Source organism: Paralichthys olivaceus, chromosome 8, assembly GCF_024713975.1.
Source record: "Paralichthys olivaceus isolate ysfri-2021 chromosome 8, ASM2471397v2, whole genome shotgun sequence".
Taxonomy (NCBI): Eukaryota; Metazoa; Chordata; class Actinopteri; order Pleuronectiformes; family Paralichthyidae; genus Paralichthys; species Paralichthys olivaceus.
The window spans coordinates 2,659,076-2,684,369 of NC_091100.1; the positions used below are offsets into that span (position 1 = coordinate 2,659,076).

At 44.0% G+C, this 25,294-nt stretch overlaps 1 protein-coding gene and 1 pseudogene across 2 annotated transcripts in view; both read right to left on the bottom strand.

The window, feature by feature from the left end:
- Positions 1 to 9,050: 9,050 nt before the first annotated feature.
- On the bottom strand, positions 9,051 to 13,860 carry LOC109644754 (kinesin-associated protein 3 pseudogene; annotated as a pseudogene).
- Positions 13,861 to 13,996: 136 nt separating this feature from the next.
- Positions 13,997 to 25,294, bottom strand: part of LOC109643409 (voltage-dependent T-type calcium channel subunit alpha-1I-like) — a 146,245-nt gene continuing 134,947 nt past the window's right edge. For both annotated transcript variants that reach the window (XM_069530618.1, XM_069530617.1), the window contains 5 exons: positions 23,975 to 24,115; positions 21,201 to 21,332; positions 20,008 to 20,185; positions 18,749 to 18,978; positions 13,997 to 17,358 (listed from right to left, as the gene is read on the bottom strand). In XM_069530618.1, coding sequence (XP_069386719.1) covers positions 16,690 to 17,358; positions 18,749 to 18,978; positions 20,008 to 20,185; positions 21,201 to 21,332; positions 23,975 to 24,115 — 1,350 coding nt within the window. In that variant the 3' untranslated portion in view covers positions 13,997 to 16,689. The remainder of the gene's footprint in view (positions 17,359 to 18,748; positions 18,979 to 20,007; positions 20,186 to 21,200; positions 21,333 to 23,974; positions 24,116 to 25,294) is intronic.

Here is a 25,294-nt window from a genome sequence, read left to right on the forward strand (position 1 = left end):
TAAATTGGTGTGTTTTCTTAATTGACCACATTTTTAAACACCTCCCCCTCCAGCGTCTGTGCCGGCGTCACTAAATAATGAATCGGAAACAAATCCTCGTTATATCATTACAGTTTTACAAAGAGAAATAATATGCAGTGTTAGCACTTATGCTAATTTTAGATGCAACATCAAGCATTTTTTGAAGTTTTGAAAGACCGAGCCCCCTTTTATCATTTACATTTATGAAACCATGGAAACTATTTTCATAGTAACAGTGCAGCTGGGAGACGAAGAGCTAGAACAAGGGTTTTAAAATGGGTCTGATTATCACGTCCGTTAGTGGATTCAGAAAACAAACCTTGTGGCGCCACAGAGATCTGTTGTTATAGTTCTTTCATTGCAGCAACAACAGTTTTCCCCATTGATGACGAGAAGGATTCACTACCGAAGCAGATTCATCATGCGCCATATCTATTTTTATCCAAGCACACTTGTGTGAATGATACAGGCAGAGAGGGACAGTACGTTATCCTGCTTCTTTTAATAGAACACAGTGAATTCATACTGGAGAGGAACCGCTGAGGGTAAGAAAATGATCAGGCTCTTCAGAATCTTATTTACGGAATATTTTCTCCTCTCCATCTGTGGGCGTGGGGCTGGACCGTGTGCATGCATGTGTGTAATTCCATATGTTTCTGCAACATTACTCTAATGTCAAATTAATAGCAAGAGACAACCACATCAAATCCATAGAATGAAGAAAGAAATAAGGCATAAAGGGGAAATAAAGAAAGTTGAGATTCTGTCTGTTTTCAGACATTCAGGCTCAAAAGTCCAGATATTTTCCTGAAAGTTATCACAAATGTCTGAGTCTGATGCCTCGGACATTTTCCAGAATGATTCCTGTCCAGTAAATGTCAGAGTGAGTCTGCAACAGGAAAACGTCCCGGACGTTTCAACAACGTTTCTCGTGATGGAAACTTGAAGAAAACAAATGTCCCGTATGAAAAAGAAGAGCGATGCACGTTAGAAGATGAAGACGTCAACAGTGAGTTTTCAGCAATAAGGTCCAATATTGTACAGCATGTACCGCCTCCTGCATGCGTCAGCCAGACTCCACCCCCTCGCATTAATGTTCTAACATTTAGTTCTGAACGCATCTGCTGCAGAAACTCTCCTGCTGCGTTCTTCACACGTGAAGACTGAACTCTGGATCGGTTCCAGACCTGACCTGAAATTTTCCTGAGAACAGTTTGAGAACAGAACAAAGGGAAAGTGAGGGACCGAGAGACGGATTTAAAAACACACAAAAGGCTCATGATTAGCTTTGACTTGACTCACACGACTCTGTCATTTTACAAAACCTCGTCTTCGCCTTCATTCAAATGAACTGTCACTAACGCACCACACAACACAACTCCCTTTGAAGTGTGTTAAGATGGCAGCTACCGCTGTGTTAGCGTCAGCTGTAAGAGCCGAGGGCGGCCTGACGACCGGAGCCAGAAACCCTCTCCACGAGGCACTCCGGATAAAACATCGGTCAAACGGTACAATATTAACCGTTATTGAAAATTAAAGTGGCTCACGCCTGCCGACAGAGCATCTGCATGGATTAGCAAATTTCACAGTGCGAGGCATGGCCTTCTTTAAGAGGTTTATCTGAGTTATGTAACGTGGATGGAAAATTATTGCCCATCAACATGACAGCGGGAGATAGTGAGAGCCTCTGCATATATTTGCACTGGGAGGCTGTGAGCGTTTTGAAATGAAGAGCAGAGGAAGGAGGTGAAGAGTGGGCTGAAGCTTAAACCCAACATGATATGTGGCAAACTGCATATATGGCAAAAAGGAAGGGGGGGGGGGGGGGGTATTTTTTATATATGTGTTCAATATACTGTACGTGTGTGTGTGTGTGTGTGTGCCAGGATAATGTGTCCAGTGAGTGTGGGTGTGTTTGTGTTTCTTCATTTCTATATTTATGAGGAAGACGATCAAAGGGGAAAATCTGAAGCAGTGTGGACACTCTCGCTTCTTAAAAACACTTGGACAGAGTGTTGAGTGTTCTGTCGTCTCCACAACAATATTCTTTGTTTGTTAAAACTTTTGGAATTTCCCCTGAATCACAAAAAAAATCTCTTTTAGCCAACCTGCTGTTTAATCCAGACATGAACACAGTTTTGCTTTCACCTCCATCTTCTGAATCCAACAGAGAAATTCAACCAGGAACTGTGTCACCGTTAATCTTTGTAGCGCACGATCAGTTATTTGAAGATTTCTACGACATGTGAAGGTGTCCCTGGATGTTGTCGTGTAAAGAGACATCCTGTTTGTTTCTTGCTGTCAATGCACGTCACCCCTGCACCAGTCAATTCAGTGGAATAAATTCTATCTGCGGCTCGACCAGGCATCGTCTTTGTGTTGCTCACATGCATACACTGCTGTTTGCTTTTTTCTTTAGCTGGTCATGGCCACTGCTCAGTGATGACCACGTTTCCACATCTGGAGATTGATTTAGAAGAACTGGCCTTCAACACAAGACATAACTGAACTATATGTCTAAACTTTATAGACCATGGTCTTGACTTATCTGCTGTCAGAGGAGAAAGAAATCCTCTGTCCACTAATTCTTCAATTCTTCATGGCGGTGCTGGCAAGTCACAGCCTCTCATTGCTCAAGTAAATCAATTATTCCAATTCCAATAGCCTTTCAAAATAATCCAATTTAGTTGTTTCATATATTTTTTTTTTTACGATTCAACGATTGCAGAAAATGTCGGAGAAAATCTCACATGCGGTTTGGACCCAGCTGTCTGTGTTTTCAGTTTTTCTTAATTGTTCTTCACCTCATTTCTAAATAACTTTAAATCATCAATTCCTTATAGACGCCAGAAGCCAAGTGGCTGCAAACATGAAGATAAAGACGGTAACAGAGGACAGGTATGAGTCATAGAATGGCTGTGATCCACCATCTATTCCACCCATTTCTATGAGCCCAGCTTCGTTATGAAATAAAAGTGTCAGACAGGAAGGAAATCTGATGGTAACGAGTTCAGTCTCCGTCAGTCTTACACGCTTTTCTATGTCTGTCAAAACTATGAGCACCAGAATCTGACAGGTTCATTTCATTCTTACACAGGATAAAGATGTGGTCGGAGTTCAGCTGCTGTCGACCTAACTTCTGTCTGCGTTTACTTTAAAAAGTACAGAAAGTTAAATACACAAAAACACAACTACAAGCAGAGTCGGTTCAAGATGTCGCTCGCATCAGGGAATACCTGCACACACACCCTGAGGCACGCCGGTCACTCGATAACACAAATGCACCGACACACACAAACACTAGAAAAGGTTCAATCTCAAAGACACACGATTTACATCTGGCAATAACTTGCACACGACCTTGGAGCAGACCTGAGGCGCTGAGGTGACCTGAGTCAATAAGCTGATATCAGACAGAAGTAGATGTTGGGAGGCAGTAAAGTCATGGTTCATTAATCTGATTGGTTCAGGCACAGTGGCCGTCCACTCTCATCCAATAATACCATGTTCACTGGTCTGAGCACAAATTACCCCTGATTGAGCACGGACCTCGCTCTCCTCTTTTTCTTGCTTTCACCATGTTAATGCCTCCCTCAGTATTCACCAGCTCGGTTTTAGCCCCACAGAAAAATCGATGCTTATTCGGTCGGGCTCTGCGCCATTGGATCATATTTAGGTTAATAGATTCAAATGGTTGTTCAGGATTGCGAAGTGAAAACTGAACACCGGTGGAAAACGCAGCAGAGGAGGAAATTAAATGATTATTCTCTTTCAGATTGCATCACACATGAATTTGACACGAATCGCAAAGTGTGGGTCGTCTTAAATTTGTGGAGCGATGGTTCCTTGAGACGTGAGAGAATCTTTGCTGACAACGCTTGGTCAGCGATGGATTTCTGTAACGCTGACGAGAAGAAGAAACTTGCGATGAAAAACAAGAAAACACAGGAATTGCATACGTGCACTAATCAGACAAAGACGGAAACAAGTAAGACGTGAAAGGTAATCAGCAGAAAAACCTCTGTGGTATCATGATGTCACATGACAGACGGAGGCCGGCAGTTCCTACACGATCTGGAACCAAATTACAGCAGAGCGGATCAGCTGATGAGTTTTCAAGTAATAAAAATTTGAACCTGAATATGAGCTGAATATGTCGACTTCAAAATGTTGCTTATGGCAAATTAAAATAATCAAGTGCTCACACAGCTTCAGTTATTATCTAAAGCTCCCGTCACTTCCCACCCACCACCTCCTCTCTTGACTGCAGTGTTGGTGAAGGACTTCTGGTCGGTGCCTCTGTTGTGGGTCCAGAGCTCTGGGTTATTTCCCTGTGTCTCTCCCCTCTGCAGATTCACACTCTCTTCACTCCTCTCCACCGCAGCCAGCAGATGTTTGCTGTTAATTAACAAGCTGACGTGGCAGATGTGCAGGTCGAGAGCTTGATGGTTCTCCCGTCTGCCAGCTCGCTGGGAACACGACCAACAAATAAAAAGCTAGAGGGCCGCGGTGCTGTGTGCCGGGCCTGAAGGAGGGTTCGTGGACGGTAAATGCATCCGTGGGCTAAAGAGAGGCTGGAGAGGTCAGGTCAAAGCACTGTGGCCAATTAACGGCTCAACAGGAGAGAAACCCATTTGCTGCCCTCTCTGAATTCAATCTGTGACGTGTCAGCCAATTTGCACCAAAACAACATAAAGGAGTGTGGATTAGTGAGACAGGTGAAGGAAACGAGAGCAAGGCTGATGAGCTGAAACTTGTTTTTCAAAAGATTAAAAAGGGGGCAGCCTTTCACACATCCCCCAGCTTTGCAGCTAGGCTTTGAAACAAATGCTAAGTAGGTAGTTGGTTAGCCAGTGATGCTAATGCTTGGAGAAGAGATGTTTGTTGTTGACAGGCCTGTTGTTCTTGTTACAGTTGCTAAGATGTGATTGTACACGGAGCTCCAGGGACGGGATTCAACAAAGTGCACGGAGCACTACAGCTGCTTTCTTGTTTTTTTCCTTCTTTGATTCATGTCGTTTCTTTTTATTTCACCACAGCAAATTCTCTGCTGAATACTGAGGCTTTAATAAATCCATACTACCCTGGTCACGTCTCAGCTTGTGTCTTTGTTTTGTAATAATCACTGGAGGTTGATACGACACGTTAACGGCACAAAGATGCAACGTAGTCTCTGAAAGGTGAAGCACCGAGGATGTCAAGATGTTATCTTCGACTCATTATCTTGCAAATAGGACGAGATGCTAAACAGAAGATCAACCTTTAACCCTCTTTGTCATTTAGCTCCACGGTGCTCGACTCCCAGGACTGATGCTTTTGTCCGTCCAATAACGATGCATCTAGCTTACTGCGGCATACTCTCCCAACCAGCCTCCTCCTCCTCCTCCTCCTCTTTTTCCCCTGTTGAGCCATTTAGCCTGGGAATTACAGTTTAGCTGGAATTACAAATGATGTGATAGGATTTACACAGTGATGCCCTGAACTCTCAATCACACACACACACACACACACACACACACAGTGCTCCAACTCGAGGGCCTTCAGAGTCATTTCAGTAATAACATGCTTCATTTTCAATCTGCCTCCACCCACTTCTGCCTGCTCGATGGTGAAGGAGCCAACACACGCCCCCACATACGTGCTCTCATGTACAGTCACACGTTAGCTTCATAAAACATGCACGTGTTGAGCTTCTGATTGCAAACTTCCCCAACAAATGAATTCAGTTGAGTGGAATGGACGCTTGCAAGTGAGCAATCCGTGGCCAATGAAAGATGGACGCCGTGCCTTCACCTCCTCGTACTGAACAGAAAGTAATATCACCATCTAGCACCGCGGACATCATGTAGAGCCAGCGTGGCAGTGATTGTGATTCAGTCGGTGCAGCTTGAAGTTTAAGTGTTAAAGATCCATTCGTACAAACTCATTCAAACTCCTCACACACACATCAACAACGCAACATCCATTCATGTGTAGCTGCAGCCTCTGAACGAACAGTCAGAGGAGCAGAGCTGTCGGTTTGTGTGACGGCTTCTGTTTGTGTGAAATACTGATTGTGCACGTACAATATGTCCATATGTGCATGAGTCAGTGCATCTGTCTCTGCCAGCAGAGATTCAGCGCCCATCGCTCCTCCATTGTCTCCCAGTGCTCGTTGGCTGCAGAAGGAAGAAGCTGACGTTCCAGACCGTGCACGTGCTTGGCACCTGCACACAGCTCATGCTTAAACACTTTCTCCCATTGTTTCCCTCCTGCTCTGAGTTGAATGTGGCGCCGCTGCTTGAGCTGTAAGTAAAAGCCCGAGCCGGAGATAGGGGGAGGGGGCAGCCGTGGTAATTGCGTGTCTTGCTATGCAGCCTCCTGGTTCTTCTGCCCTCGATGGCCTCTTTATTGTGCAGCACGCCGCACACGAGAGGAAACACACGTGTAGCCGTTCCGCTGGTTAATTGGCTATCTGTGAACCTAACTACCTTTTTTAATGGGAATGGGAATTAAATTGAAAGAGCTCTTATCTTGTTGTTGCACCGTAAATTCTATCAAGTGGTCACACCTGGTTTGTCAAGGGTGTGTGTCTGTGTGTGTGTGTTTAGTGGAATTCCACAATGACTATAACTACTTGTGGTATTTCTCAGAATGAATTAGCAGCGTGTATCCCTCCTGACTCCTCAGTTTGTGTCTTTGAAACACAGACGGAGGAATTTGAAAACCATTTGAAACCTTTTTAATAAGCTGTGTTGTTGATGTGCCATCACATCATGTTCTGATCCAGTGTTGAAGCTGCAATTTCACAGATGCTTGGATTGGAGTTGACTTTGAAAAGGATTATGTGGGTTGTATTCTTCTCTTTTAATTTCATCTTTTGAGGAAAATATATTTGACGCAATAAATTCTCATTTTGAAGCGGTTTGCCGCAGAGCTCAGTCAACCAGTGACAAGAGACATTAATGTGTGTGTGTCGAATAACATGTTACTGGAGCCGTGTGACATTTAACTTTTAATGGCAACAGCTGATTGAACATTTCCTTGTTAAAGATACTAATTAGGAGGTGGTGAGGCTCACAGCATGACGGCTTTTCCAGAAGTAACAGGTACAACAGCTTTAATGTCTGTCTCTCACACACACACACACACACACACACACACACACACACACACACACACACATTTCTCTGCTATACTTATTAGAACGTTGCATTGATGTCTATTCAATATGAACAACCTGAACAAAACCTCATCTCTAATCTTAATCTCTATCCCTAACCTAAAGACGTAACAGAAACGAATGCGCACACACAAACAGATGTGCATCACAGCTGGCCAACAGCTGACAACCTGCCACGGCTGCTGCTCAGCCTCTCCCTGATTGGACGGTCTGTTCAAACTTGGGATGATGGAAGGACTTTGTTTTCAACCAGTCGATCACATTTAATTTATGTAGTCCATATTCTCAAATCACTGTTTGTCTCATGCGCTGTTTCACTTTTAGATGTGCACAAATTCGGACGAAGTGAACGCAGAGTGCGGACAGAAGGCTGCGTCCATTTCCGCATACGTATTAAATGTTGCGCATAAATGAACCTTAGGTTGAGGGGGTCAAAACAGTGCAGTTACCCATTAAATTTTCCTAAAATTATAAATGGAAATAAATGGAAAAATGCAATGAACCTGTTCTGAGTGCTGATTGGTAGGAGAATGTTCACAGTACAGAGAATGGAGGGAGGGGACCACTGCTCGGTTTCTTTGCCGCTGGGCTTCATGTTTTAATCGTGCTCACAAATGTAAATGTGTTCTTGTTCAGACTGAGGACAGCTACTCTGTGAATGAGACTGTGTCTATGTATTCATTCGGTTCATAATAATCTCTATGCATGTGCTTGTTGGTGCCACATGTCGCCTGAAGGATTTAGAAGAAAAGTTCCAGTGCTTTGTTCTCCAGCACCAGGAAATGAGCAGAAAATAGAGTTAGAATTAATTTCTATGAGGGTTTATGTGATAGCCAGGCTGTGTCAAATATATTTCACTAATGACATTTCTCTCGGAGTTGGCAGCTCCTCTCTGTAATGGCCCGGGCCTGGGTGAGATCAGAGAGGAAAATAAGGGATGAAAGGGAGGAAGTGGCATCAGAGGGATGAGTGGGGGCGTCTAATGTGGATTGGAGTGTAATTGAGGATGGATGGAAGGACGAGGAGTCAAATAGAGAAAAAAGGGAGGAAGACGGGAGGAAGATTAAATGTTCTCCTGCACTGTATGATCGTGTGTGTTTGGTTCATAGACACAACTCACTGCAGCTATACTGTAGGTGATTGCAGTTGTTTGATGCGAGTTTGGATTTTTCCATTCTTTTAAACATTATGAAAAACTTGAACCTTTTAGGAGCTTTTGTTTACATGGTCAAACTAGTCCAACAACAGTGGAAAACCTTGAAAGACATTCAAGTAAACACACAAAAATCATATTTGTCTGACTGGGTTCTTGTTTTTTAAATCTTTGGAATGTATAAAATCATCTAATACACACATGTACGATTTTGTAGTTTGGCTTTAGCAGTGTAGTAGTAGTAGTAGTAGTAGTGGTAGTCATGTGACATGGTCTACAGTATGTTAGTGGCTGTGTGAGGCTATACCTTGACAAAGAAATGTTAGGAGCTAAACTGTAACGCCACCGTGCTAGTATGCTAACATTTTCACACAATCTCATCATTTTTATCCAAAAGTTTTCTCATTCAAAACTTCTGCTAGCATAAAGCCCCTGCTAGCATGGCTGAATCCTCTGCTGGCTAATGATGGAATGATGCTAACATGAATGAAAGGATGTAGGAAACTCCAAGAATACCTGATTGTTTCACAGGCTGAGCTCCGACAGGAAGAGACGGAGTTGAACAGGTAAGAAGTTCTTACCTTTAGCCTCTAGCGGCTCCTGTGCTGGGTTTGTGTGGTTAAAAAAACAGGAAGTGGGCGCTACGCACTAATGTTAACAGAGACTTTGTTACAACCCAGTTTTGGTCTTGGAGGAAGGGAAGCAACACAGCGCTGATGGTGTCTGGCAACGCAGCCTTTTATTGTAATAGTGCCAAACTTTATTTACAGTAACAACACGTGAACAGTGAACAAGATGAGGAACAAAGGGTCGCGGTGGAGCGTGGCGCCACATAATAAATTAAAAGCAACTGGTCTGGTCCAGGCTCTGGTCATCTCACGCCTAGACTATTGCAACTCCCTCCTGGCTGTTCTACCTGCTCGTGCTATCCGACCACTGCAGCTCATCCAGAATGCAGCTGCTCGACTGGTCTTTAACCTAAGTTCACTCCCACAACTCCACTCCTCTATTCCCTTCACTGGTTACCAGTTGCTGTCTGCATCCTTTTCAAAACACTAGTACTTGCGTACCCTGCTATGAACAGATTGGGTCCAGTCTAAATCCAGGACATGGTCAATCCCTACACCCCAGCCCATCTGACTATAACTACTTGTGGTAGAAGTAGAATCAAATCAGGTACCATTTAAGACAGGTAATAATAAAAGACTTCAAACTGATGCTGGGTTCATTTGGTAAATGCTCTGTGTTTCTATAGAGCTTCTCCAGTCGTGTCAAAGTGTTTCACAGTGAACAGAGCTATTCACAAACAAACTTGGAGACACTTGGTCTTCAGTATCTTGTCGCATATTGTCATAATCATTGAGATATGCTTCAGACTCATTAGCCTGATGACCATCGACCATCTCCAACCACTGGCTGTTGTGGAATCGGAACTTCTCTGACAGGAATTTCCTCCCCCACTCCATATGGTACTCAGCAATAACACTGAGGGCGTGGTCACACAGGTTTCCAATCTCATCATTCTTGTCAAGCATCATCTCTATCAGGTAGGCTGGAACCTGTGTGTCTGTGATGGCGTCTCGTGTGTCTTTGTGTAAAATCATCTGAGAAAAGATGTTGACAATCTGACACACAAACCTGTTGTCTTCCTGTTTAGAATTCAGTAGCTCGATGAGGGGAGGGATGATGCCAGATTTAACCAACATGGTGGCACAGGCATCATCCATGGAAACCGTTCCAATCATAGTCACCACCTCTAGGATGAGGTCATCCTGTGCTGAGCCTGGTTTGAGTCTGTCTTGGAGGTAAGGGAGCAGGTTGTACTCTTTCAGCACCAACTCCCAGTCCAGGTCTGGGAGGGTGAGGTTGGACAGCGTCCCCAGGCACTCAAGAACCCACTCATCCTCTTCCTCTGCATGGATCTCTGCTGACAGGTCACCCACATAGTCGATGAACAGTGGTTTGTTGGTCCATCATGTTGTGAGATGGTTCTGATCATCTTCATCAGCCGACAGTCTTTTGCCTTCAGAGCTCTCTTCATCAGCATCTTCAGCCCTTTTCCTTCACACATGAGTTGTGCGTTCTTCTCGTTTGCAGCCAGGTTGATGCAGATGGAGACCATGTCAGTTTCAACCTTCTCCTCATCACGGTCAAACAGCATCTGCATGAGCTGAGGTATGTCAACAAAACTGCCACTGAAGCAGTCATCCATGCTGATGTGATACAGGATATGCATCAATACCTGACGGTTATTCCCATCACCCAACAAGCCGATCAGTTTAGGTAACAGTCCGACTTGCACCATCTTGGCTCGGAGCCCAGAGTCACATGAGAGATTGAACAGCAGACGCAGAGTCGGGTTTAACAGATCCTCATGGTCACAGGGAACCAGACGAGCCAGTCTTTGTACAAGGTCCACCTCGGCCATGTCATTCTTGTTCTCCATGAAGATGGACAGTTTTTTTAGGAATGAAACCACCAGCACCAGCAGCTCCACATCCTCTCGATCAAGAACTTTTACCAGCAGACCAACGATGCCTGTATTCCTCAGTTTCAGCTCCATCATTGAGTCCTCAGCGAGGTTAAACAGGAGATAAAGAGACACTTTGAGCAGTTGCTCCTGTTTAGCCCAAAGCTTTTGATTTTTCCTCAGAGCTCTGCCTTTGTCTCTTCTGACGGAAGCATTCTCCGGTGCAGATTCAGAAGCTTTAATTTCCTTGTGCATCTCCTTCCACCACATGTCATGTCTCTTCAGTTCATGTTCCACCACACTCATACACAACTCGTCTATTCTATACTGACTCACCACTCCATGAAAGTCGGAGAAACTAGAGAAGCAGAAGAAGATGTGGATGATAATGGTGGCCAGTTTCACACTCTGTTTCCAGTCCACTGTCAGTACTCTGGCCAGGGCATTAAGAGTTGCCTCATTGTGTAGCAGTTCCTGCAAGTTTTCAGGTTTGCGGGCGAGCTCCATAACGAAAGCAGAGCCTCTGATCTTCTCCGAGATGCTTCCATAGAGCAACTCCACATATCCATCCACTTTGGTTATACTGGCTTCCTCATCTAACTCAATTCCTTCAAGGGATGTCAACACTCGAGGTGTCACTCTTCTTTTCACCTTCTTCTCCACTTTGCTGTTCACAGAGGAGGTTTTCCTGTTTTGCAGGTAGTAGAGTAACTGCTCAACCTGGGGCAAGTGGGATGGAGAGATGAGCTCACACTCCTCTATCACTTTCTTGGCTATGTCTCCCACATCTGTGCTGGGAGACAGATTCGTTACATAGATGATTTTTTTCCCTCCTTGTATTCGCTCAGAAAACGACCTCCGTTCTCTGCCAGTACGAATGCTTCCACCTCATAGTCGACAGTGATGGCCTTCTCCGTGGGACGAACCTCTAAACTGCCCACAGTCACATTGCGTTTGAGGTTTTGCATGTAATCCATTTTCTTCAACTTTCACGTTTCTTAAACGAGGCTAATTTCCAGATGTTGTACTGACAAAGACAAACATCTTTTGCGTTGCTCCTTTTTTTTTTTTCTGTGGTTCAGAAACCCCTCCAAAGTGAATTGTCACTTTTTCCAAGAATCAACATCACTGAAAAGTCAGGCTGTGTTGAAGTAAGCTTTGCTGAACTCCACTTAACTTTAACTGTTGCCATATGTTGTCATACATGTGAGACTGTGTTTGATGTGTTTTGGTCACAGGGTCTTTGATCATATCATACATTTGAACTCAGGTGATCCTCCTTTGTTTGCTCTTCAAAATTTAGTTGGATGAAATGCATTTGCACCTTGTCCTGCCAGTAAACTGAACAAAAAAGACATATCTACATTGTTTGCGTCTATGTTTACGTCCGGCATCTACACTTAGCTATGGGCCCTGTTTTAGTTTGAAAACTCTGGTGCTGCGTCACAACCTAAAGCTTATACAGATCGAAACATCCTGTCTCACGTCAGAGTTTTGAAATACATTAAGTTTTAGAACCAAAAAGATGAAAGACAAGATCTACAGCTTATTTAGATCAGCTGATAATTTTTCATCACATGTCATAAATGAGGATGTTGTCATCTCACTCTTTAGATCGAACACAGTAGATGGCAGTAAGGCACCTTGGTGTTGTTTGAATGAAAGGGCGGAGGGAGTGTTTTGCACGGAGCATGTCAGTAAAGGGTTAGTTCACCAAATTCACTCATTATCTACTCACCACTACGCCGATGGAGAGTGGGTGAAGACTCTGAGTCCACAAAACACTTGTGGAGTTTCAGGGGTAAACAGTGTTGCAGCCAAATCCAATACAATTGAAGTCAATGGTGACTAAAATTTCAAAAAACCAACAGGCAAAAAACCTCCTGTGGTGTCGTCCAAGTGTCCGTAACCCTGACATTCAAATTATGCAAATATGTTTTATGCCTTAATTCCAGCCGTTCCACCCTCCTCTGGGGCCGCATTCACGTTAGCACACATGCTGCACACAACGGTCTATAATATTCATTGCAACAGGCTCAGCACCTAACACCACAAGTAGTTTAGTTATTTTACAAGCAACATTTCCAGCATCCAGCTGACAGCTATTTCAGTCTTATTGAGATCCACCCTCTCTCTAACTAAGCATGAAGTGACACGCGTCACTGGGGTTCAAGCTGAAGCTGTTGAGGTATAAAATTCAGAGTATTGATGATTTTGAGTTGGTCAAATAAAAGTACTTTCACAGCCAAACTAAAAGACCTAATGCAGAGTTAAAATTACAGTTTGAGCGTGAAAGTGTGGCAAACAGTGTCCTCAGAGGAAGAGCTACACCGACAGCAGCACGGCCACTCCCACAGGGCATGAAAGTCTGGAGGCTCACGTCCAACTTGGTCGTGCTCTGTAACAGGAAGTGCTAGAAGCAATGTTTGTACAGGAACCCCTGCTTGAATAAAATAGAGAATGTTTTGTTTGCAGGTACAAACACAGCAGCCTGTTATGCGATGTACAACAAACCTGTTCATTTACATTCTGCATCCTTTCTTGTCTTTGTGCAAGATGACAACCAGCCTCTGTCGAGATCAGCTCCATTGCTTCCTGAAAGAATACGAACTAGACACCAAACTGGGTTTTTGTTTCATGTTTTTAGTGAAAAAAAAAAAAAAAAAACTAGAAGCAGTTAACTGATGACACGCCTACACAGACAGAACATGCAAAGTCCACACAGAAACAACTCTGGAATCAAATCAGGAACCTTTTGCTTAGGTGACAGTGCTATCCACTGCACCACTGCACCACGGCACCACCCTGCATCAGTGTGGTTTCTGATCATTTTCCAGAGCAGCTCTGACGGTCGTATGGAGGCGAAAGCTCCTCGTAGCATTAAGGTAGAGAGACATTAAGTTATATTTCATGTATAGCAGGGAATTTCTTGAATCAGTGCATGAAAAATAAATGTTCAACCTGAAGGATTCATTCATCTTAATTTAATTAACCAAAATACTGTATATTTATAACAATACTCTGAGGTATTTCACTTCTATTCGTGCCATTCGGGACACTGTTTGCAAAAATAACTTAGCTTGAATAAAGGAGTTGAACCCAACACTGACCTTTGACACAACCCTCGACATGTAAGAAGAAAAGTAAGCAATCTTCAGTGGGAAAGAACGACCTCAGGAGTCAGAGGCTGTTGAAAATCTATTTCACTTTTATATGACACCAGGATGACATTAAGAAAACAGGAAAAAGAAAAACCCACATGCATTTCGGAAAAACAAAAATCAGGCTGAGGGAGATGAAGGGAAAACAAGAGAAAAACACACAGTCCAACACTCTGGAATACATGAATACATCATCACCCTTTCACTGACCTCTGGATCTCTCTGACATTTTATTCTAATACATGAATTCATAAATATAATCTTCTCTCACCATATTGCCTATCTATATGAGTCTCATACATCTAACTGTACATCTACTGTAGCATATTGCATATCTCCAATAGAGAGGGGGGGGCAGTCAATAGTTTATTTAATACTCTGGCTTCCTTGTGGAAGAGAGATAATACAATTGAATGAGAATAAGGAGGGAAAGAGAGAAACACTGAGGTTTTCCTGTCTCGTCTCAAACAGCGACAGATTCAACCTGCACTGTTTGTTGACATCTTTATGTGATGTGTGTGTGTGTGTGTGTGTGTGTGGGTGTGTGTGTGTGTGTGTGTCCACCAGAGGACTACCTGCTCAAGATTGTGACACAATTATATTTTACGCTGGGTCATTACATGTCGTCAAAATGTCCAACGGATGCTCAGAGTTACAAATTCCACCAACTTGGACCACATTGCTTGTCGTAGTATTTGGGTCATTGTCTTGTTTCTTGCTACACTCGAGCAGACCTGAGTCAAATAATCAGCAAACAAAAACCTGTGAGTCCCAACGTGTGATGTCCTGGTCGCTTAACATTTAACACAAAAGCTGTCCAACAGGCTAACACAACGACCCGATGGTCAATATTTACCTTCATTTATACACAAAGTTCTGTGGAGTTGTGGGAGATGTAGTATTTGTTACTGTTAATTTGGTTATTGCCTTTAGCGTTTAGGTCTTTGTTTTACTTGTTGCATTTCCACGTTACCCAAACAGCTGGAATTATTTAGTTTAACCATTTATCTCCTTTACAGACTGTAAAGAAAGATGGACGACATGTCCGCACCCCAAAAGTTAAGCCAAAGTGTGTTGATCGCCCCCTGGTGGCTGGTTGCAGTATAGGTCCTAAACCCCGCCTCCAGCTTGGTAGCTAATGGGACACAGACCTCCTAACTTAAAAAAATCTAAATAAATATAAAATACAATCTCTTCAAGAGGGTGGCTTTGGAGTTTTGGTTGGTATTAAACAGGATTCATTGTCATGATTGACTTTTAATTTATCTATCGGGACCTCGCTAACAATGCTCCGTCCCCTGAACGCTACTGCGGAGACTCTGGCTCCAAGTGACGTCTTTGGAGCTTCTGGGTAGTGGGAGGAAGTGGAGACGAGTGGGAGGAAGTGGAGACGAGTCGTCCATCTTTATTTGCGATCTATGGTTGTGTGCTGTAGCTCTATGGGTTTAACTCACGTGGGGTTTTGTTCTGGCAACAAGATTTCCAAATCTTTGAGGAATGAACTCTTGAAAGTTTCCTGGAGAAAAACAGGAAACGATTCCTCTACCTCGTCGACTGTAAATCAAATTCAACAGCTGAAAAAACAGTTTGAGGACGAAGCTTTAAAATTCAGGAAGTCCTACTGTTGTCAAACGTTTAAATTACTAATGAATTGTTTCTATAATAAATGATTTTATTCCTCTGCTTTACAAAGTGTAAGTTGGAACTGTTTTTTGACGTGTTGGGGATGAGAACCTAATTTTTCTTATTCTTTCATGTTTAAAATGGTTGAATACAGAAAAGCAGAATTTCTGAATTTGACATGTAGTCAAGACAGCATTCACATGTTTGGCCCAGGTCTGCACTCAACACATTTTAGCCCTTTCATGGGGTTGAAGAAAGCACAAAGCGTCCACTCTGAAAGTGGCCAACGCTTCCACTAACAACCCACATGTATTTTCAGCAGCAGTCACGTAACCATTCCTCCTATTCAAACTGGCCCTTTGTCAATATTTCAGACTGTCCAGGCTCCTTGTTTGTCTTCGTCTCCCGGAGACAGACACGTCTACATTCACACAACTTCAACACACTGAAGTTGAAAAAGAACACATGAAATACACAACCTTTCCATTTCCTGTGACCCAGTGGAAAAAAGGTTGGTTGATGCTACTGTGAGTGACGGATGTGACAAAAACCAACAAACAAGAAACAACTGTACAAAGTTCAGTTCTTCCTCAAAAGAAGCTTCAGGGTTTAACCAGCTTTTCAATACTGACAACACTGTGTTTGCACGAAGGTTGACGGCACGTTGGGTCGAACAAGCCCTGATCCTGGGACAAAAGGACGTCTTTGAGCAGTTTCATGAGAATAACATCACCTTTTGGCGTTCATCAATCACTGCGAGTTTCAGTCCTGTCTCACTGATGGCTCTCTGAATAATCTGCCTTTCAGCATGGCTCAAATGTGAAGCCCCGGACTGCCAGGCCAAATGCTAACAGGCTAAGCCCCTTGTCATTATTGTTAAGTCCCTTCAAACAGAAAGCACAAATCCTGCGGAAAAGAAGAGAAATGACTGATCTCAAGCCGCCAGATCCGAGGAGGAAGGAGAGAGAACAGATGATTGAAAGACGAGAGAGAATTTCAGAATATCACTGGACACGTGTTGAGAGTTTCTCCCTGTTCTGCTCCAGAGGTCCAGGGATGGAAATAGATAAAGTTCCACTACAGTGAGGCAACAAGTGTTTCATCTATTTTTCCTGGAGGTTGTGTCCGAGGGTCGGCTGCTGCTTTCCACGCTGAAGCCTGTGATGTCACTGTCCTCATCTTTACCTCTCGCTGTCCCTTCGGTCCAGGGGTTGGACAAGTAACCGTGGTCATCTATGCCGTAGACGTGGCGTCCATCTTTACTCCGTGCGGATAGATTGGTTTGGTCCAGCGAGCCTGTGCTGTTACATTTCTTCACCAGCTGGGGAGCCAGAGAGCCCGTGGTGAGCAGCGACGTCAGTGAGAGGCTGTTCAGTGTCTCTGAAAAGTGTTCGCTGTTATAGGTCTGACGGCAGCTGTCTCCGCCTGTCCCCGTGCCCACATCCTCATCTGACGGGTCTATGGAGTCCTGCCGGGGACAGCCGGGGCTGGTGCTGCCACCGCCGCAGCTGCTCTGGCTCCTCTGGTGCCCCCTGGTGGCTTTGAGGGTAACAGTAGTGCTGCGTCTCTTTAGCACAGGGTTGCCCTGGTCTCCTGTGTCTGGTACCTGTGGATGTGAGCGGTGGCTCGGGAGAGGGCAGGGGAGAGGCACACGCAGATCCAGGTCCCGAGGCGGGGAGACGCTGAAGCTGAGACCTTCCTCCAGGGTGGTCTGCAGGCTGCCCTCCGAGCTGCCCGAGGCCAGGGACGAGTCACTGTGAGATGGGTGCTGCACAGAGGAGGGAGGCAGTGAGGAAAAGTGACAGAGTCAGAAAGAAAAGGGAAAAGTTAAAGTGTGGGTTTCACCAACAGGGAAAATAAACTGAATTTAGATTTAATTCCATCTGTGTTTCAGTTTGAATCAAATCCTGGAATATCTGTTTCAGTATAAACCCCAATTTAATACACTCGTAGAAAAGAATTTAAAAAAAACTCGACAGGACTCAGTCTTGTTTTTTCTTTCTCAGGACCGGTGCTCACTTGGTTCCGTCCATGCAGCCTCTCAGAGCAGCCATTGTTGTTTCAAAGAACCACCTCAACCGCTCAGAGAATCACAGAGCTAACAGTTCAAATTGGAATATTAAAATGTGGAGCAGCAGATATGAGAGTTTTAAACCATTTAGTGTTTGATGTTTTGGATGCAACAGAATTTTAAACTGTGTTTTTAACTTTGTGTCTTTAAGAATTAGTTTGACTCCAAACGTTCCACAGGCAGGAGGGTGTTAACCGTCACTGCTAACGCTGGCACTGTTACGCAGCATGTTCTCAGTACACGAGACCACAGGGGAGAGGGAGAGATTATGAAAAGGGAGAAATGGAGGGGTTGGCAGAAACAGAAACGAAAGACAGAAGAAAGAGAGACGAGGCTGAAAGAGACAAAGAACTCCAGAGAAGGACATGAGGAGATAAAGGAAAGAGAAGAGAGGGGACATGAAGAGTACGAGCCAAGAGCAACAATGTGCACAGAGTCGGTATCAAGCTCAGGGACGGCCGGGCTAATTAGCTGAGTGCCGCAGAGCATTACTGTAGCAGCTGAGGATCACAGAGGCTCTCAGGCACGAGCAAAAACAAACCAAACAGGTAGAGAGACAGAAAGAGAAATCTGTCTCCATGGTTACAAGGACGAAAATAAGGGCCTTTTCATTGTGGTTTGTTTCCCGGTAACGTCAGCGTCGATGAGTTCCTGGCTTTAATTAGAGCTGATCAGCCATTGTTCAGACTGTAGTGTTTGAAGGATACATCACACAATCTAATCTGATGTCACTCCACGGTCGAGTGGATTTAAATACGTTTTATTTACTGTTGAAAATAACAACTCAAAATATATGAATGTATATTTTGAGTTGTAACTTGCTGCCTTGGTTTTGTGTGCAGCTACAGGCGGAGGCAGGTTAGAGAATCAAGCTTCCAGATCACACGCTCGCTCCACATTATACCTCATTTGGCAAATCCCATCTGACTGCCTGACGTGTGTTTGATGCATGACAACTTTGGTTCACTGAGCGATCTCTCAGGAATCATCTGTTTACACTGTTCAGTCTGGTCACTGATGTGTTGATTTGTCTCTCCATCCAACCGTCCAACACACACACACGAGTCCATTCATCTGTTCCTAATACCTGAGAGCTCAGGGGCCTGCTGTTGGCTCCGGGTGAGCGGAGGGACGCCCAGGAGGCTGGAGAGGCCAACATGGAAGCCCCCCGGTCTCCTGGGGCGACGCTGTTCCCCGGACTCCCCGGATGAGCCGCGGCAGCCGGGTGGAAGAAGTCTGCTGGTAAGTGGAAGAGGGGCGACGACCCACCACCACCACCAACACCACCTCCTCCACTGCAACTTTCTCCATCTCCGTCTGAGAAGAGAGGGACATAGTTTTATACAGTTTGTTAAGTGCCAACTTAAATATTTTATATTCAGTCGATTGTTGCGTCATCCATTATTGTGTCGAGGTGGAAATGCCCCGGACAGAATTGATAGTCAAGCACCTTAATTCAGTGGCAGAACGATTCAATAAATATTGGGTTTCTGTAACTGTTTCACGTCCAACCTTGAACCTAACTTAGTTTTTCCTTGGAGACCCCGAGGTTTAGTCCAGGGACCCTTTGTTTTCTGCTGCCATTAGGTTCTGTCATCTTCAAACATGGAATGAGTCTTTATCTCTGCTACACAGGTGACATTGTAAATCTATCTAACCCTGCTCTAACCGATGATCTGACAAATGTCTTCATCTATATGAGGAACAAACCTAAGATTTTTGGTTTATTATGGAATAAGTCAGAAATCACCACTTATTCAAATCTTTGCACAGATTCATTCATCGCAACTGTCAGTGAGAATCAAGGGAGAGCCTTTCGTATTTAACCTTTTACTACATTTGACTCAAATCTTCCCACCGGCTGCCTGTGAGCTCTGCAATACATTTAAAAGTGTCATCAGCATTCCATAACATGTCATTCATCAACATCTCTGCGTCGGCCTCTTCTATCACCGCTTTAATTTCAGTGGAAGTCAATCAACTGTGTTGAATATCACACACGTAGCTGCTTCAAGGCCACAGACGTTGACAAAGAGCCTCATGTGATTTAAACCATATTATCAATGTCACGTCAAAGTCACGGCTTAAAGGAATCGTGGTGGTTAAATACCAGCGAGGGCCACCCGGCGCCATAATAACGTTAATAAAGAAAGGTAACCCTGAGAGAGATTATTTTAATGTGATTTAATTGATTTCACTGGTGTTGAATGAGAGATTATTGTACTTTGAATACTGCAATTATTCTTCACATCAGGACAAAAGAAGGGGATTGGTTATTTGTCATGAACCCTAGAAGGTTTAAGGACCTGGTGTGAGGCTGCGGGTTCATTATATTTACTCTGTTACCTGTGAAGTGCGTCGGGCTTTGCTGCTCCAGCGAGGGAGGATTTAACTGAGGTTGGACGCCGACCTCAAACAACTCCTCCTGCGTCCCCTCCTCGCTTCCTGAGCTGGACGGACGAAGCCCTGTGTAGCCCACCTGGGGGGGCAGCTCCTCTGAACTGTGGGAGTGACTGCTGCCCATCTGACAACGAGGAGGAGAAAACAGAAGAGGGACATTGAAGATAAATGAGCGAGTGAAAGAGAAGAAGAGACAAAGAGACGGAGAAAGAAAAAGCCTGGTACCCAGGTGCACTGATGTTCAGATATGAACTGAAGCCTTTCATTTCCCCCCTTGTCATAATAGAAATCTGAGTACAATTTGTTTCCAATTTCAAAAAGCTTCCTTTTCATGTCCCCTCCTTTATCCATCGACACAAGTCTGATGTGGTGAAAACAACGTAACGGCGGCTTCAAAGCTTCAAATTGCTCGGCTGTTGTTGTTGGTTGTAAACTGGATCAAATGAACAGGCCGTCAATAACGGCGCTGATGAAACGGGCCAGGTGGAACCGCTGTGAGAGGAGAGCAGAGTGCTCACGGGAAGATGGAGATATGAAAGATGTGCTTTCACACACACACACACACACACAGACAGACAAACACACACAGGCATGTTCTATCCCTGAGGGGACATATTGCATTCATTCCCTTAAAATGCTTTAAAATATTTGAGAAAAAAATTGACAGGTATTCTGACTTTTCTGTTTGGCTCATGTCCCATTCACCAACATGGGGACGGTTATAACCTACACTGCAGCCAGCCACCAGGGGGCGATTGAGACGCTTTGACTTCACTTGACGGGAGCCGTCATGTTGTTAATCTTTATGTCCAAGTCCTCAAAAATCTGTCTCTGCCATGGGGACCGCAATCCTAATTCAAAGTCCCCACCGGAATAAGAAATAAGATTACTGTCTCTCTCACACACTCACACACACACACACACACACACACACACACACACACACACACACACACACACACACACACACACACACACACACGTCTCTGGGGCTTCACAGCTCGTGTCATCACACCTCTTCCATCTTGTTAATCATCATTAATTACTATTTACATGCTTTACTGCCTGATTAAAACACCTGCCTCCCTCTGTGCTCTTGACATGAGCATGCTCTGATGTGTGTGTGTGTGTGTGTGCACCTGTCTGTCTCGGACCAGCTGGTAGCCGCTGTGTTCGTCGAGGCTGAGGTCATCAGGCAGCGCCGGGGACGATGACTTGTCTGACAGCTGCTCCGACATGAGAGACGCCTGCTCCACCTCAGCCAATCGGATCTGACGCACAGACACACAATAAAGCCAGGAGCATCCACAGTGTATGAAGCAACACACACCTTGATACTGAGTCAGAGGCAGAAAGCGGATGAGAGAGGTCAAATATACAAGAAGTACGAGAGCAACTGCAAAAGTTCACTTCAAAAAAGAAAGTTCAGTTCCATCTCACACTGTTCAAGCAAATCATCTGAGACTTGATGCCAAAGCTCATGAGCTTTAGACCAGATGGACATTTGGCAGAAACTACGTCTGAGGCTGCTATACTGAGAATTGATCCCGAGCTACACGCTCGTTACTGAATTGTAAGAATCTCTTTTCTCTCCTGCTGTATAATTGCTTCTAGCCGTAAACTAAATTTCTTACGAATGTGTTGTGGCATTTTGCGTTTCTGAGTTCGGGGGCAGCCAAATTTAATCTTGGTATAATAAATGTCTATTCTAAGATAAGTCTGAAAGTCTTGCATTTTATTCCGGGACTAGGTTTAAGCCTTGTTTGTGAAACCACCTACAGACAGAGAAATAAAACATGTGAACGTGTTATCTCAATGTTTCTGAGGTGGATCCATCATGGTTTGAAGATAAATTCAAAATACTCTCACGTGAAGATCAGATAAATATGAGGTGCACCTTTAATACTGAGGGCAGAGGAGTTAAGTTCTGTATTCATGTCTGCACGTCTGTAACTTTTGTTTATCACAGAGAGAGAGAAGAGTAAATAGGCAGAGGTCCTGTGTGAAGTTCATTATATGTATGTAGATAGTAATTTAACGACGGAGACACAAGTCTCCCTGGTGGGTCACACTACTTCACATGCCTTCTAACACACACACACACACACACTCACACACACACAGAAATATGCAATCTGCACATACATCAGGTTGACATCACGGAATCACGTCCGCTCTGAGCTGAAATTGGTTTTAGTTCTGATATGTTCACATGTCCTCGTGAGTCACGAGGGAGAAAATAAGGTTTAGTGTGTAAATCGTTCGGCTGCGACGTGTGACTGGACCTTTACACAGAGAGAGAGAGAGAGAGAGAAAGTGTGTGTGTGAGAGAGAGAGAGAGAGAGAGAGAGAGAGAGGGAAAAGCTGTCAAGGTTGTTCACAGAAAATAATGTGATCAGGTTTAGGCTCTTCAGTGGGATATAGCTGCTCGACCTTTATAGTGAATAACTGAGTATTTACTGCATCTTTGTTTTAAATAAAGAGCTTTAGGGCAACATGTAAAAATACGACTTCATGTGTAAAACTGTGTATTATGAAACTTCTAACTCTGAGGGATACAAATTGAATTTTGTCATCTCGTCCATGCAGCCGTGAAAATACCGTTAGAACGGCGAGCGAGTGGACGCGTTGATGAAGTTTTCTCCGCCCCTCGCCTGAAGCTTCCCCACAGTCAGACAATCTGCTGCTTCTAAAGCGAACGACAAACTCTGACCCAATTTTTCAGACATTTGCAGGAGTCCATGTTAAAAAGGGCATAATATCATCTCTAACTCAGCCAACTGGGGTTATTTCAGTATCATCAAATATCAACAATATATAAAATACGTAACCCAAACACTTGAACTCTCAGGTGGGGATGGACAGTCTCCTCCACAGCACAGTTCTTATTGCTGCTAACTTCCACTTCCGCTGAGGAAGTTGTCGACTCAAGGAGCGGGAGTTGACAGATTAATCCCTCCTGCAAGTTTACGATCCCTCGCCGGCTGAAAGGATTTTGTCTGAGCGGACACTCGATGTGCTCGATGGAGCGTCCGGCTGAACACTGCAGCCGAGTGGCTTGTTGGATTCTGTGTATGTGTTCAGCGACTGATGCAAATACCGATAATAGGCAGTAACACATTTACAATACCATCATATAATCAATGATATTGGTCGATATATTATATTTTAGAACAGTGAGATGTTATCTCAAATTATTTATGATAATTAAAAAATATAAATAAAACAGCAGACGAGACGACAAACATGAACCGTTGAATGTGCGAGTCTCACAAATCTGTCTGTAAGAAGTGTTTTACTCACAGTTACGTTTGTGCTTCTGTGCTTTTAAAAACTATATTTACACCCATTCTGACTTTTGGTTGTAAAATTTAAAGAGCTGCCCTTCAAGAGGATTGAAGAACGTTCGCCTCTTGATTGTCATTATTAAATCATTGGCATTATTTCATCGGGAGTTTGGGGATCAAACAGGCCACAGCCGGTGCCTTCATCCGTCTGCGTGTGTGAGCGATGCAGATTTCGTGTGATTGATGAATTTGCGCTGCCTCAGGTTTTATCTCACCGCTGCTATTTGAACACGTCGAGCTGCAGGGTGAATAAAACATGGAGATGAAAGGAGGGCAGACGACAGAACACGAGGACGGTTAAAATTCAACAGGAGCAAAAAGCTGCTGCTCCAGATTCATGAGTGAATATCGGAAAAGGGAAACTTTAAACCCAGTGCTCATTGGTAAACAAAAAAATGTGAAAGACGGATCCAGACTGACAAGTATCGACCTTACAAACGCTTTCTCCAGGGTCAACACTCGGTTAATTATAGATTTCAAGCTCCAAACCGAGAGAGAGAGAAGATGGATGTGTACGTATATACATGTGTGTGTGTGTGTGTGTGTGTGTGTGCACCCCCACTCACCTCTTGCAGGTGACTCTTGCAGTCCTTGCAGACGGGAGCGGAGCAGTAGTGGTGGAAAACTGAACCGGAGAGGTTGTCAATCATGTCCCCTTCCAACGAGTCCTTAATCAGCAGAGACACACTGTCCAGCCACTGGCTCTCCTGCAACACACACACACACACACAGTTCACTTCAATTTGTGTTATGAGTATTGTCTCAAGGAAATTTACACAGAGGGTGAAGACCTTAAACATCAGAGAGAGATAGGGAGGGAGGGAGAGAGAGAGAGAGGGAGGGAGGGGACAGATTCCAGACCCCTCCACAAACTACGTATAGAATATTATAATGCAACACCTGCCAGTGTCCCGTCATCATACAAACAAAGAGAGAGACGTTGAATAATCCTTAAAATGTGAATTATTTCTTTTAACCGTTATTTTCACTGTTCGTAGAAAAGGAAAAGTTACACAGTTTATTATGAAAGCAACAAAAACACGTCCCCATCCACTCGGTTTAAACTTCTGCTTGTCAGTTTTTCTAGCGTCATGACACATTTCATTTCTCACTTTGTCAACATGTCCCACGTCTTTCTGCAGAATCACGTTTTCCTCCGTTTCGGCCCCCTCACGTATTTTACAGAAACACATGCACTGACTCACTGTCTCTTCCTTGGTACTCAAATATCAGATACTCTCCTCTGCTCTCTCCCTTCACCCTCTTCTTTGCTCTCGCCGTATTTTGTAAAACTTGCTCTGACCACGTTCATTAATTAACTGCCGTCTGTCTGAGCTGCTGTTATTTTGCAGCTGCTTCAAATCGAGCCAGAATGTCAGCGCTTGATTTTATTTTATTTTACAAAGTCAGGGGAAGTTTTAAAGGTCATGCAAAATAAAACATTATACAAACTTGTGTGTTATTTGCTTTTTAGCTAATGAGCTGTTGAATTTTACTTTTCTAACCACAAAGCCACATGAAGGTGGAGGCGCAAACTACCACACAACCACCAGGGGACAGTGATACCTGTTAATTGGCTTATTTAAAGTTAATAAAGACTTTCGAACCACAAAATATCTGATCTTTTATTGTCCGTTTTACGTATTAACCTCTTATTAAACTTTGGCTCGAGGATTAGTCTCTGTGGTTCTTTATTTTCCAAACATCATCTGGATTTTTAAACTCCAAGTTGAATTTCTCCTTATCAGCTCCTCCCCTCCCTCCACATGAGAGTTACTGCCAGGTGAAGAGGAGAACCAGTCGATAGTCAGTCCTTGGCAGCACCCATGATGCACTAGGAGCCCACACACACACACACACACGTTGTTTCAAGTGGCGGGAGCCGC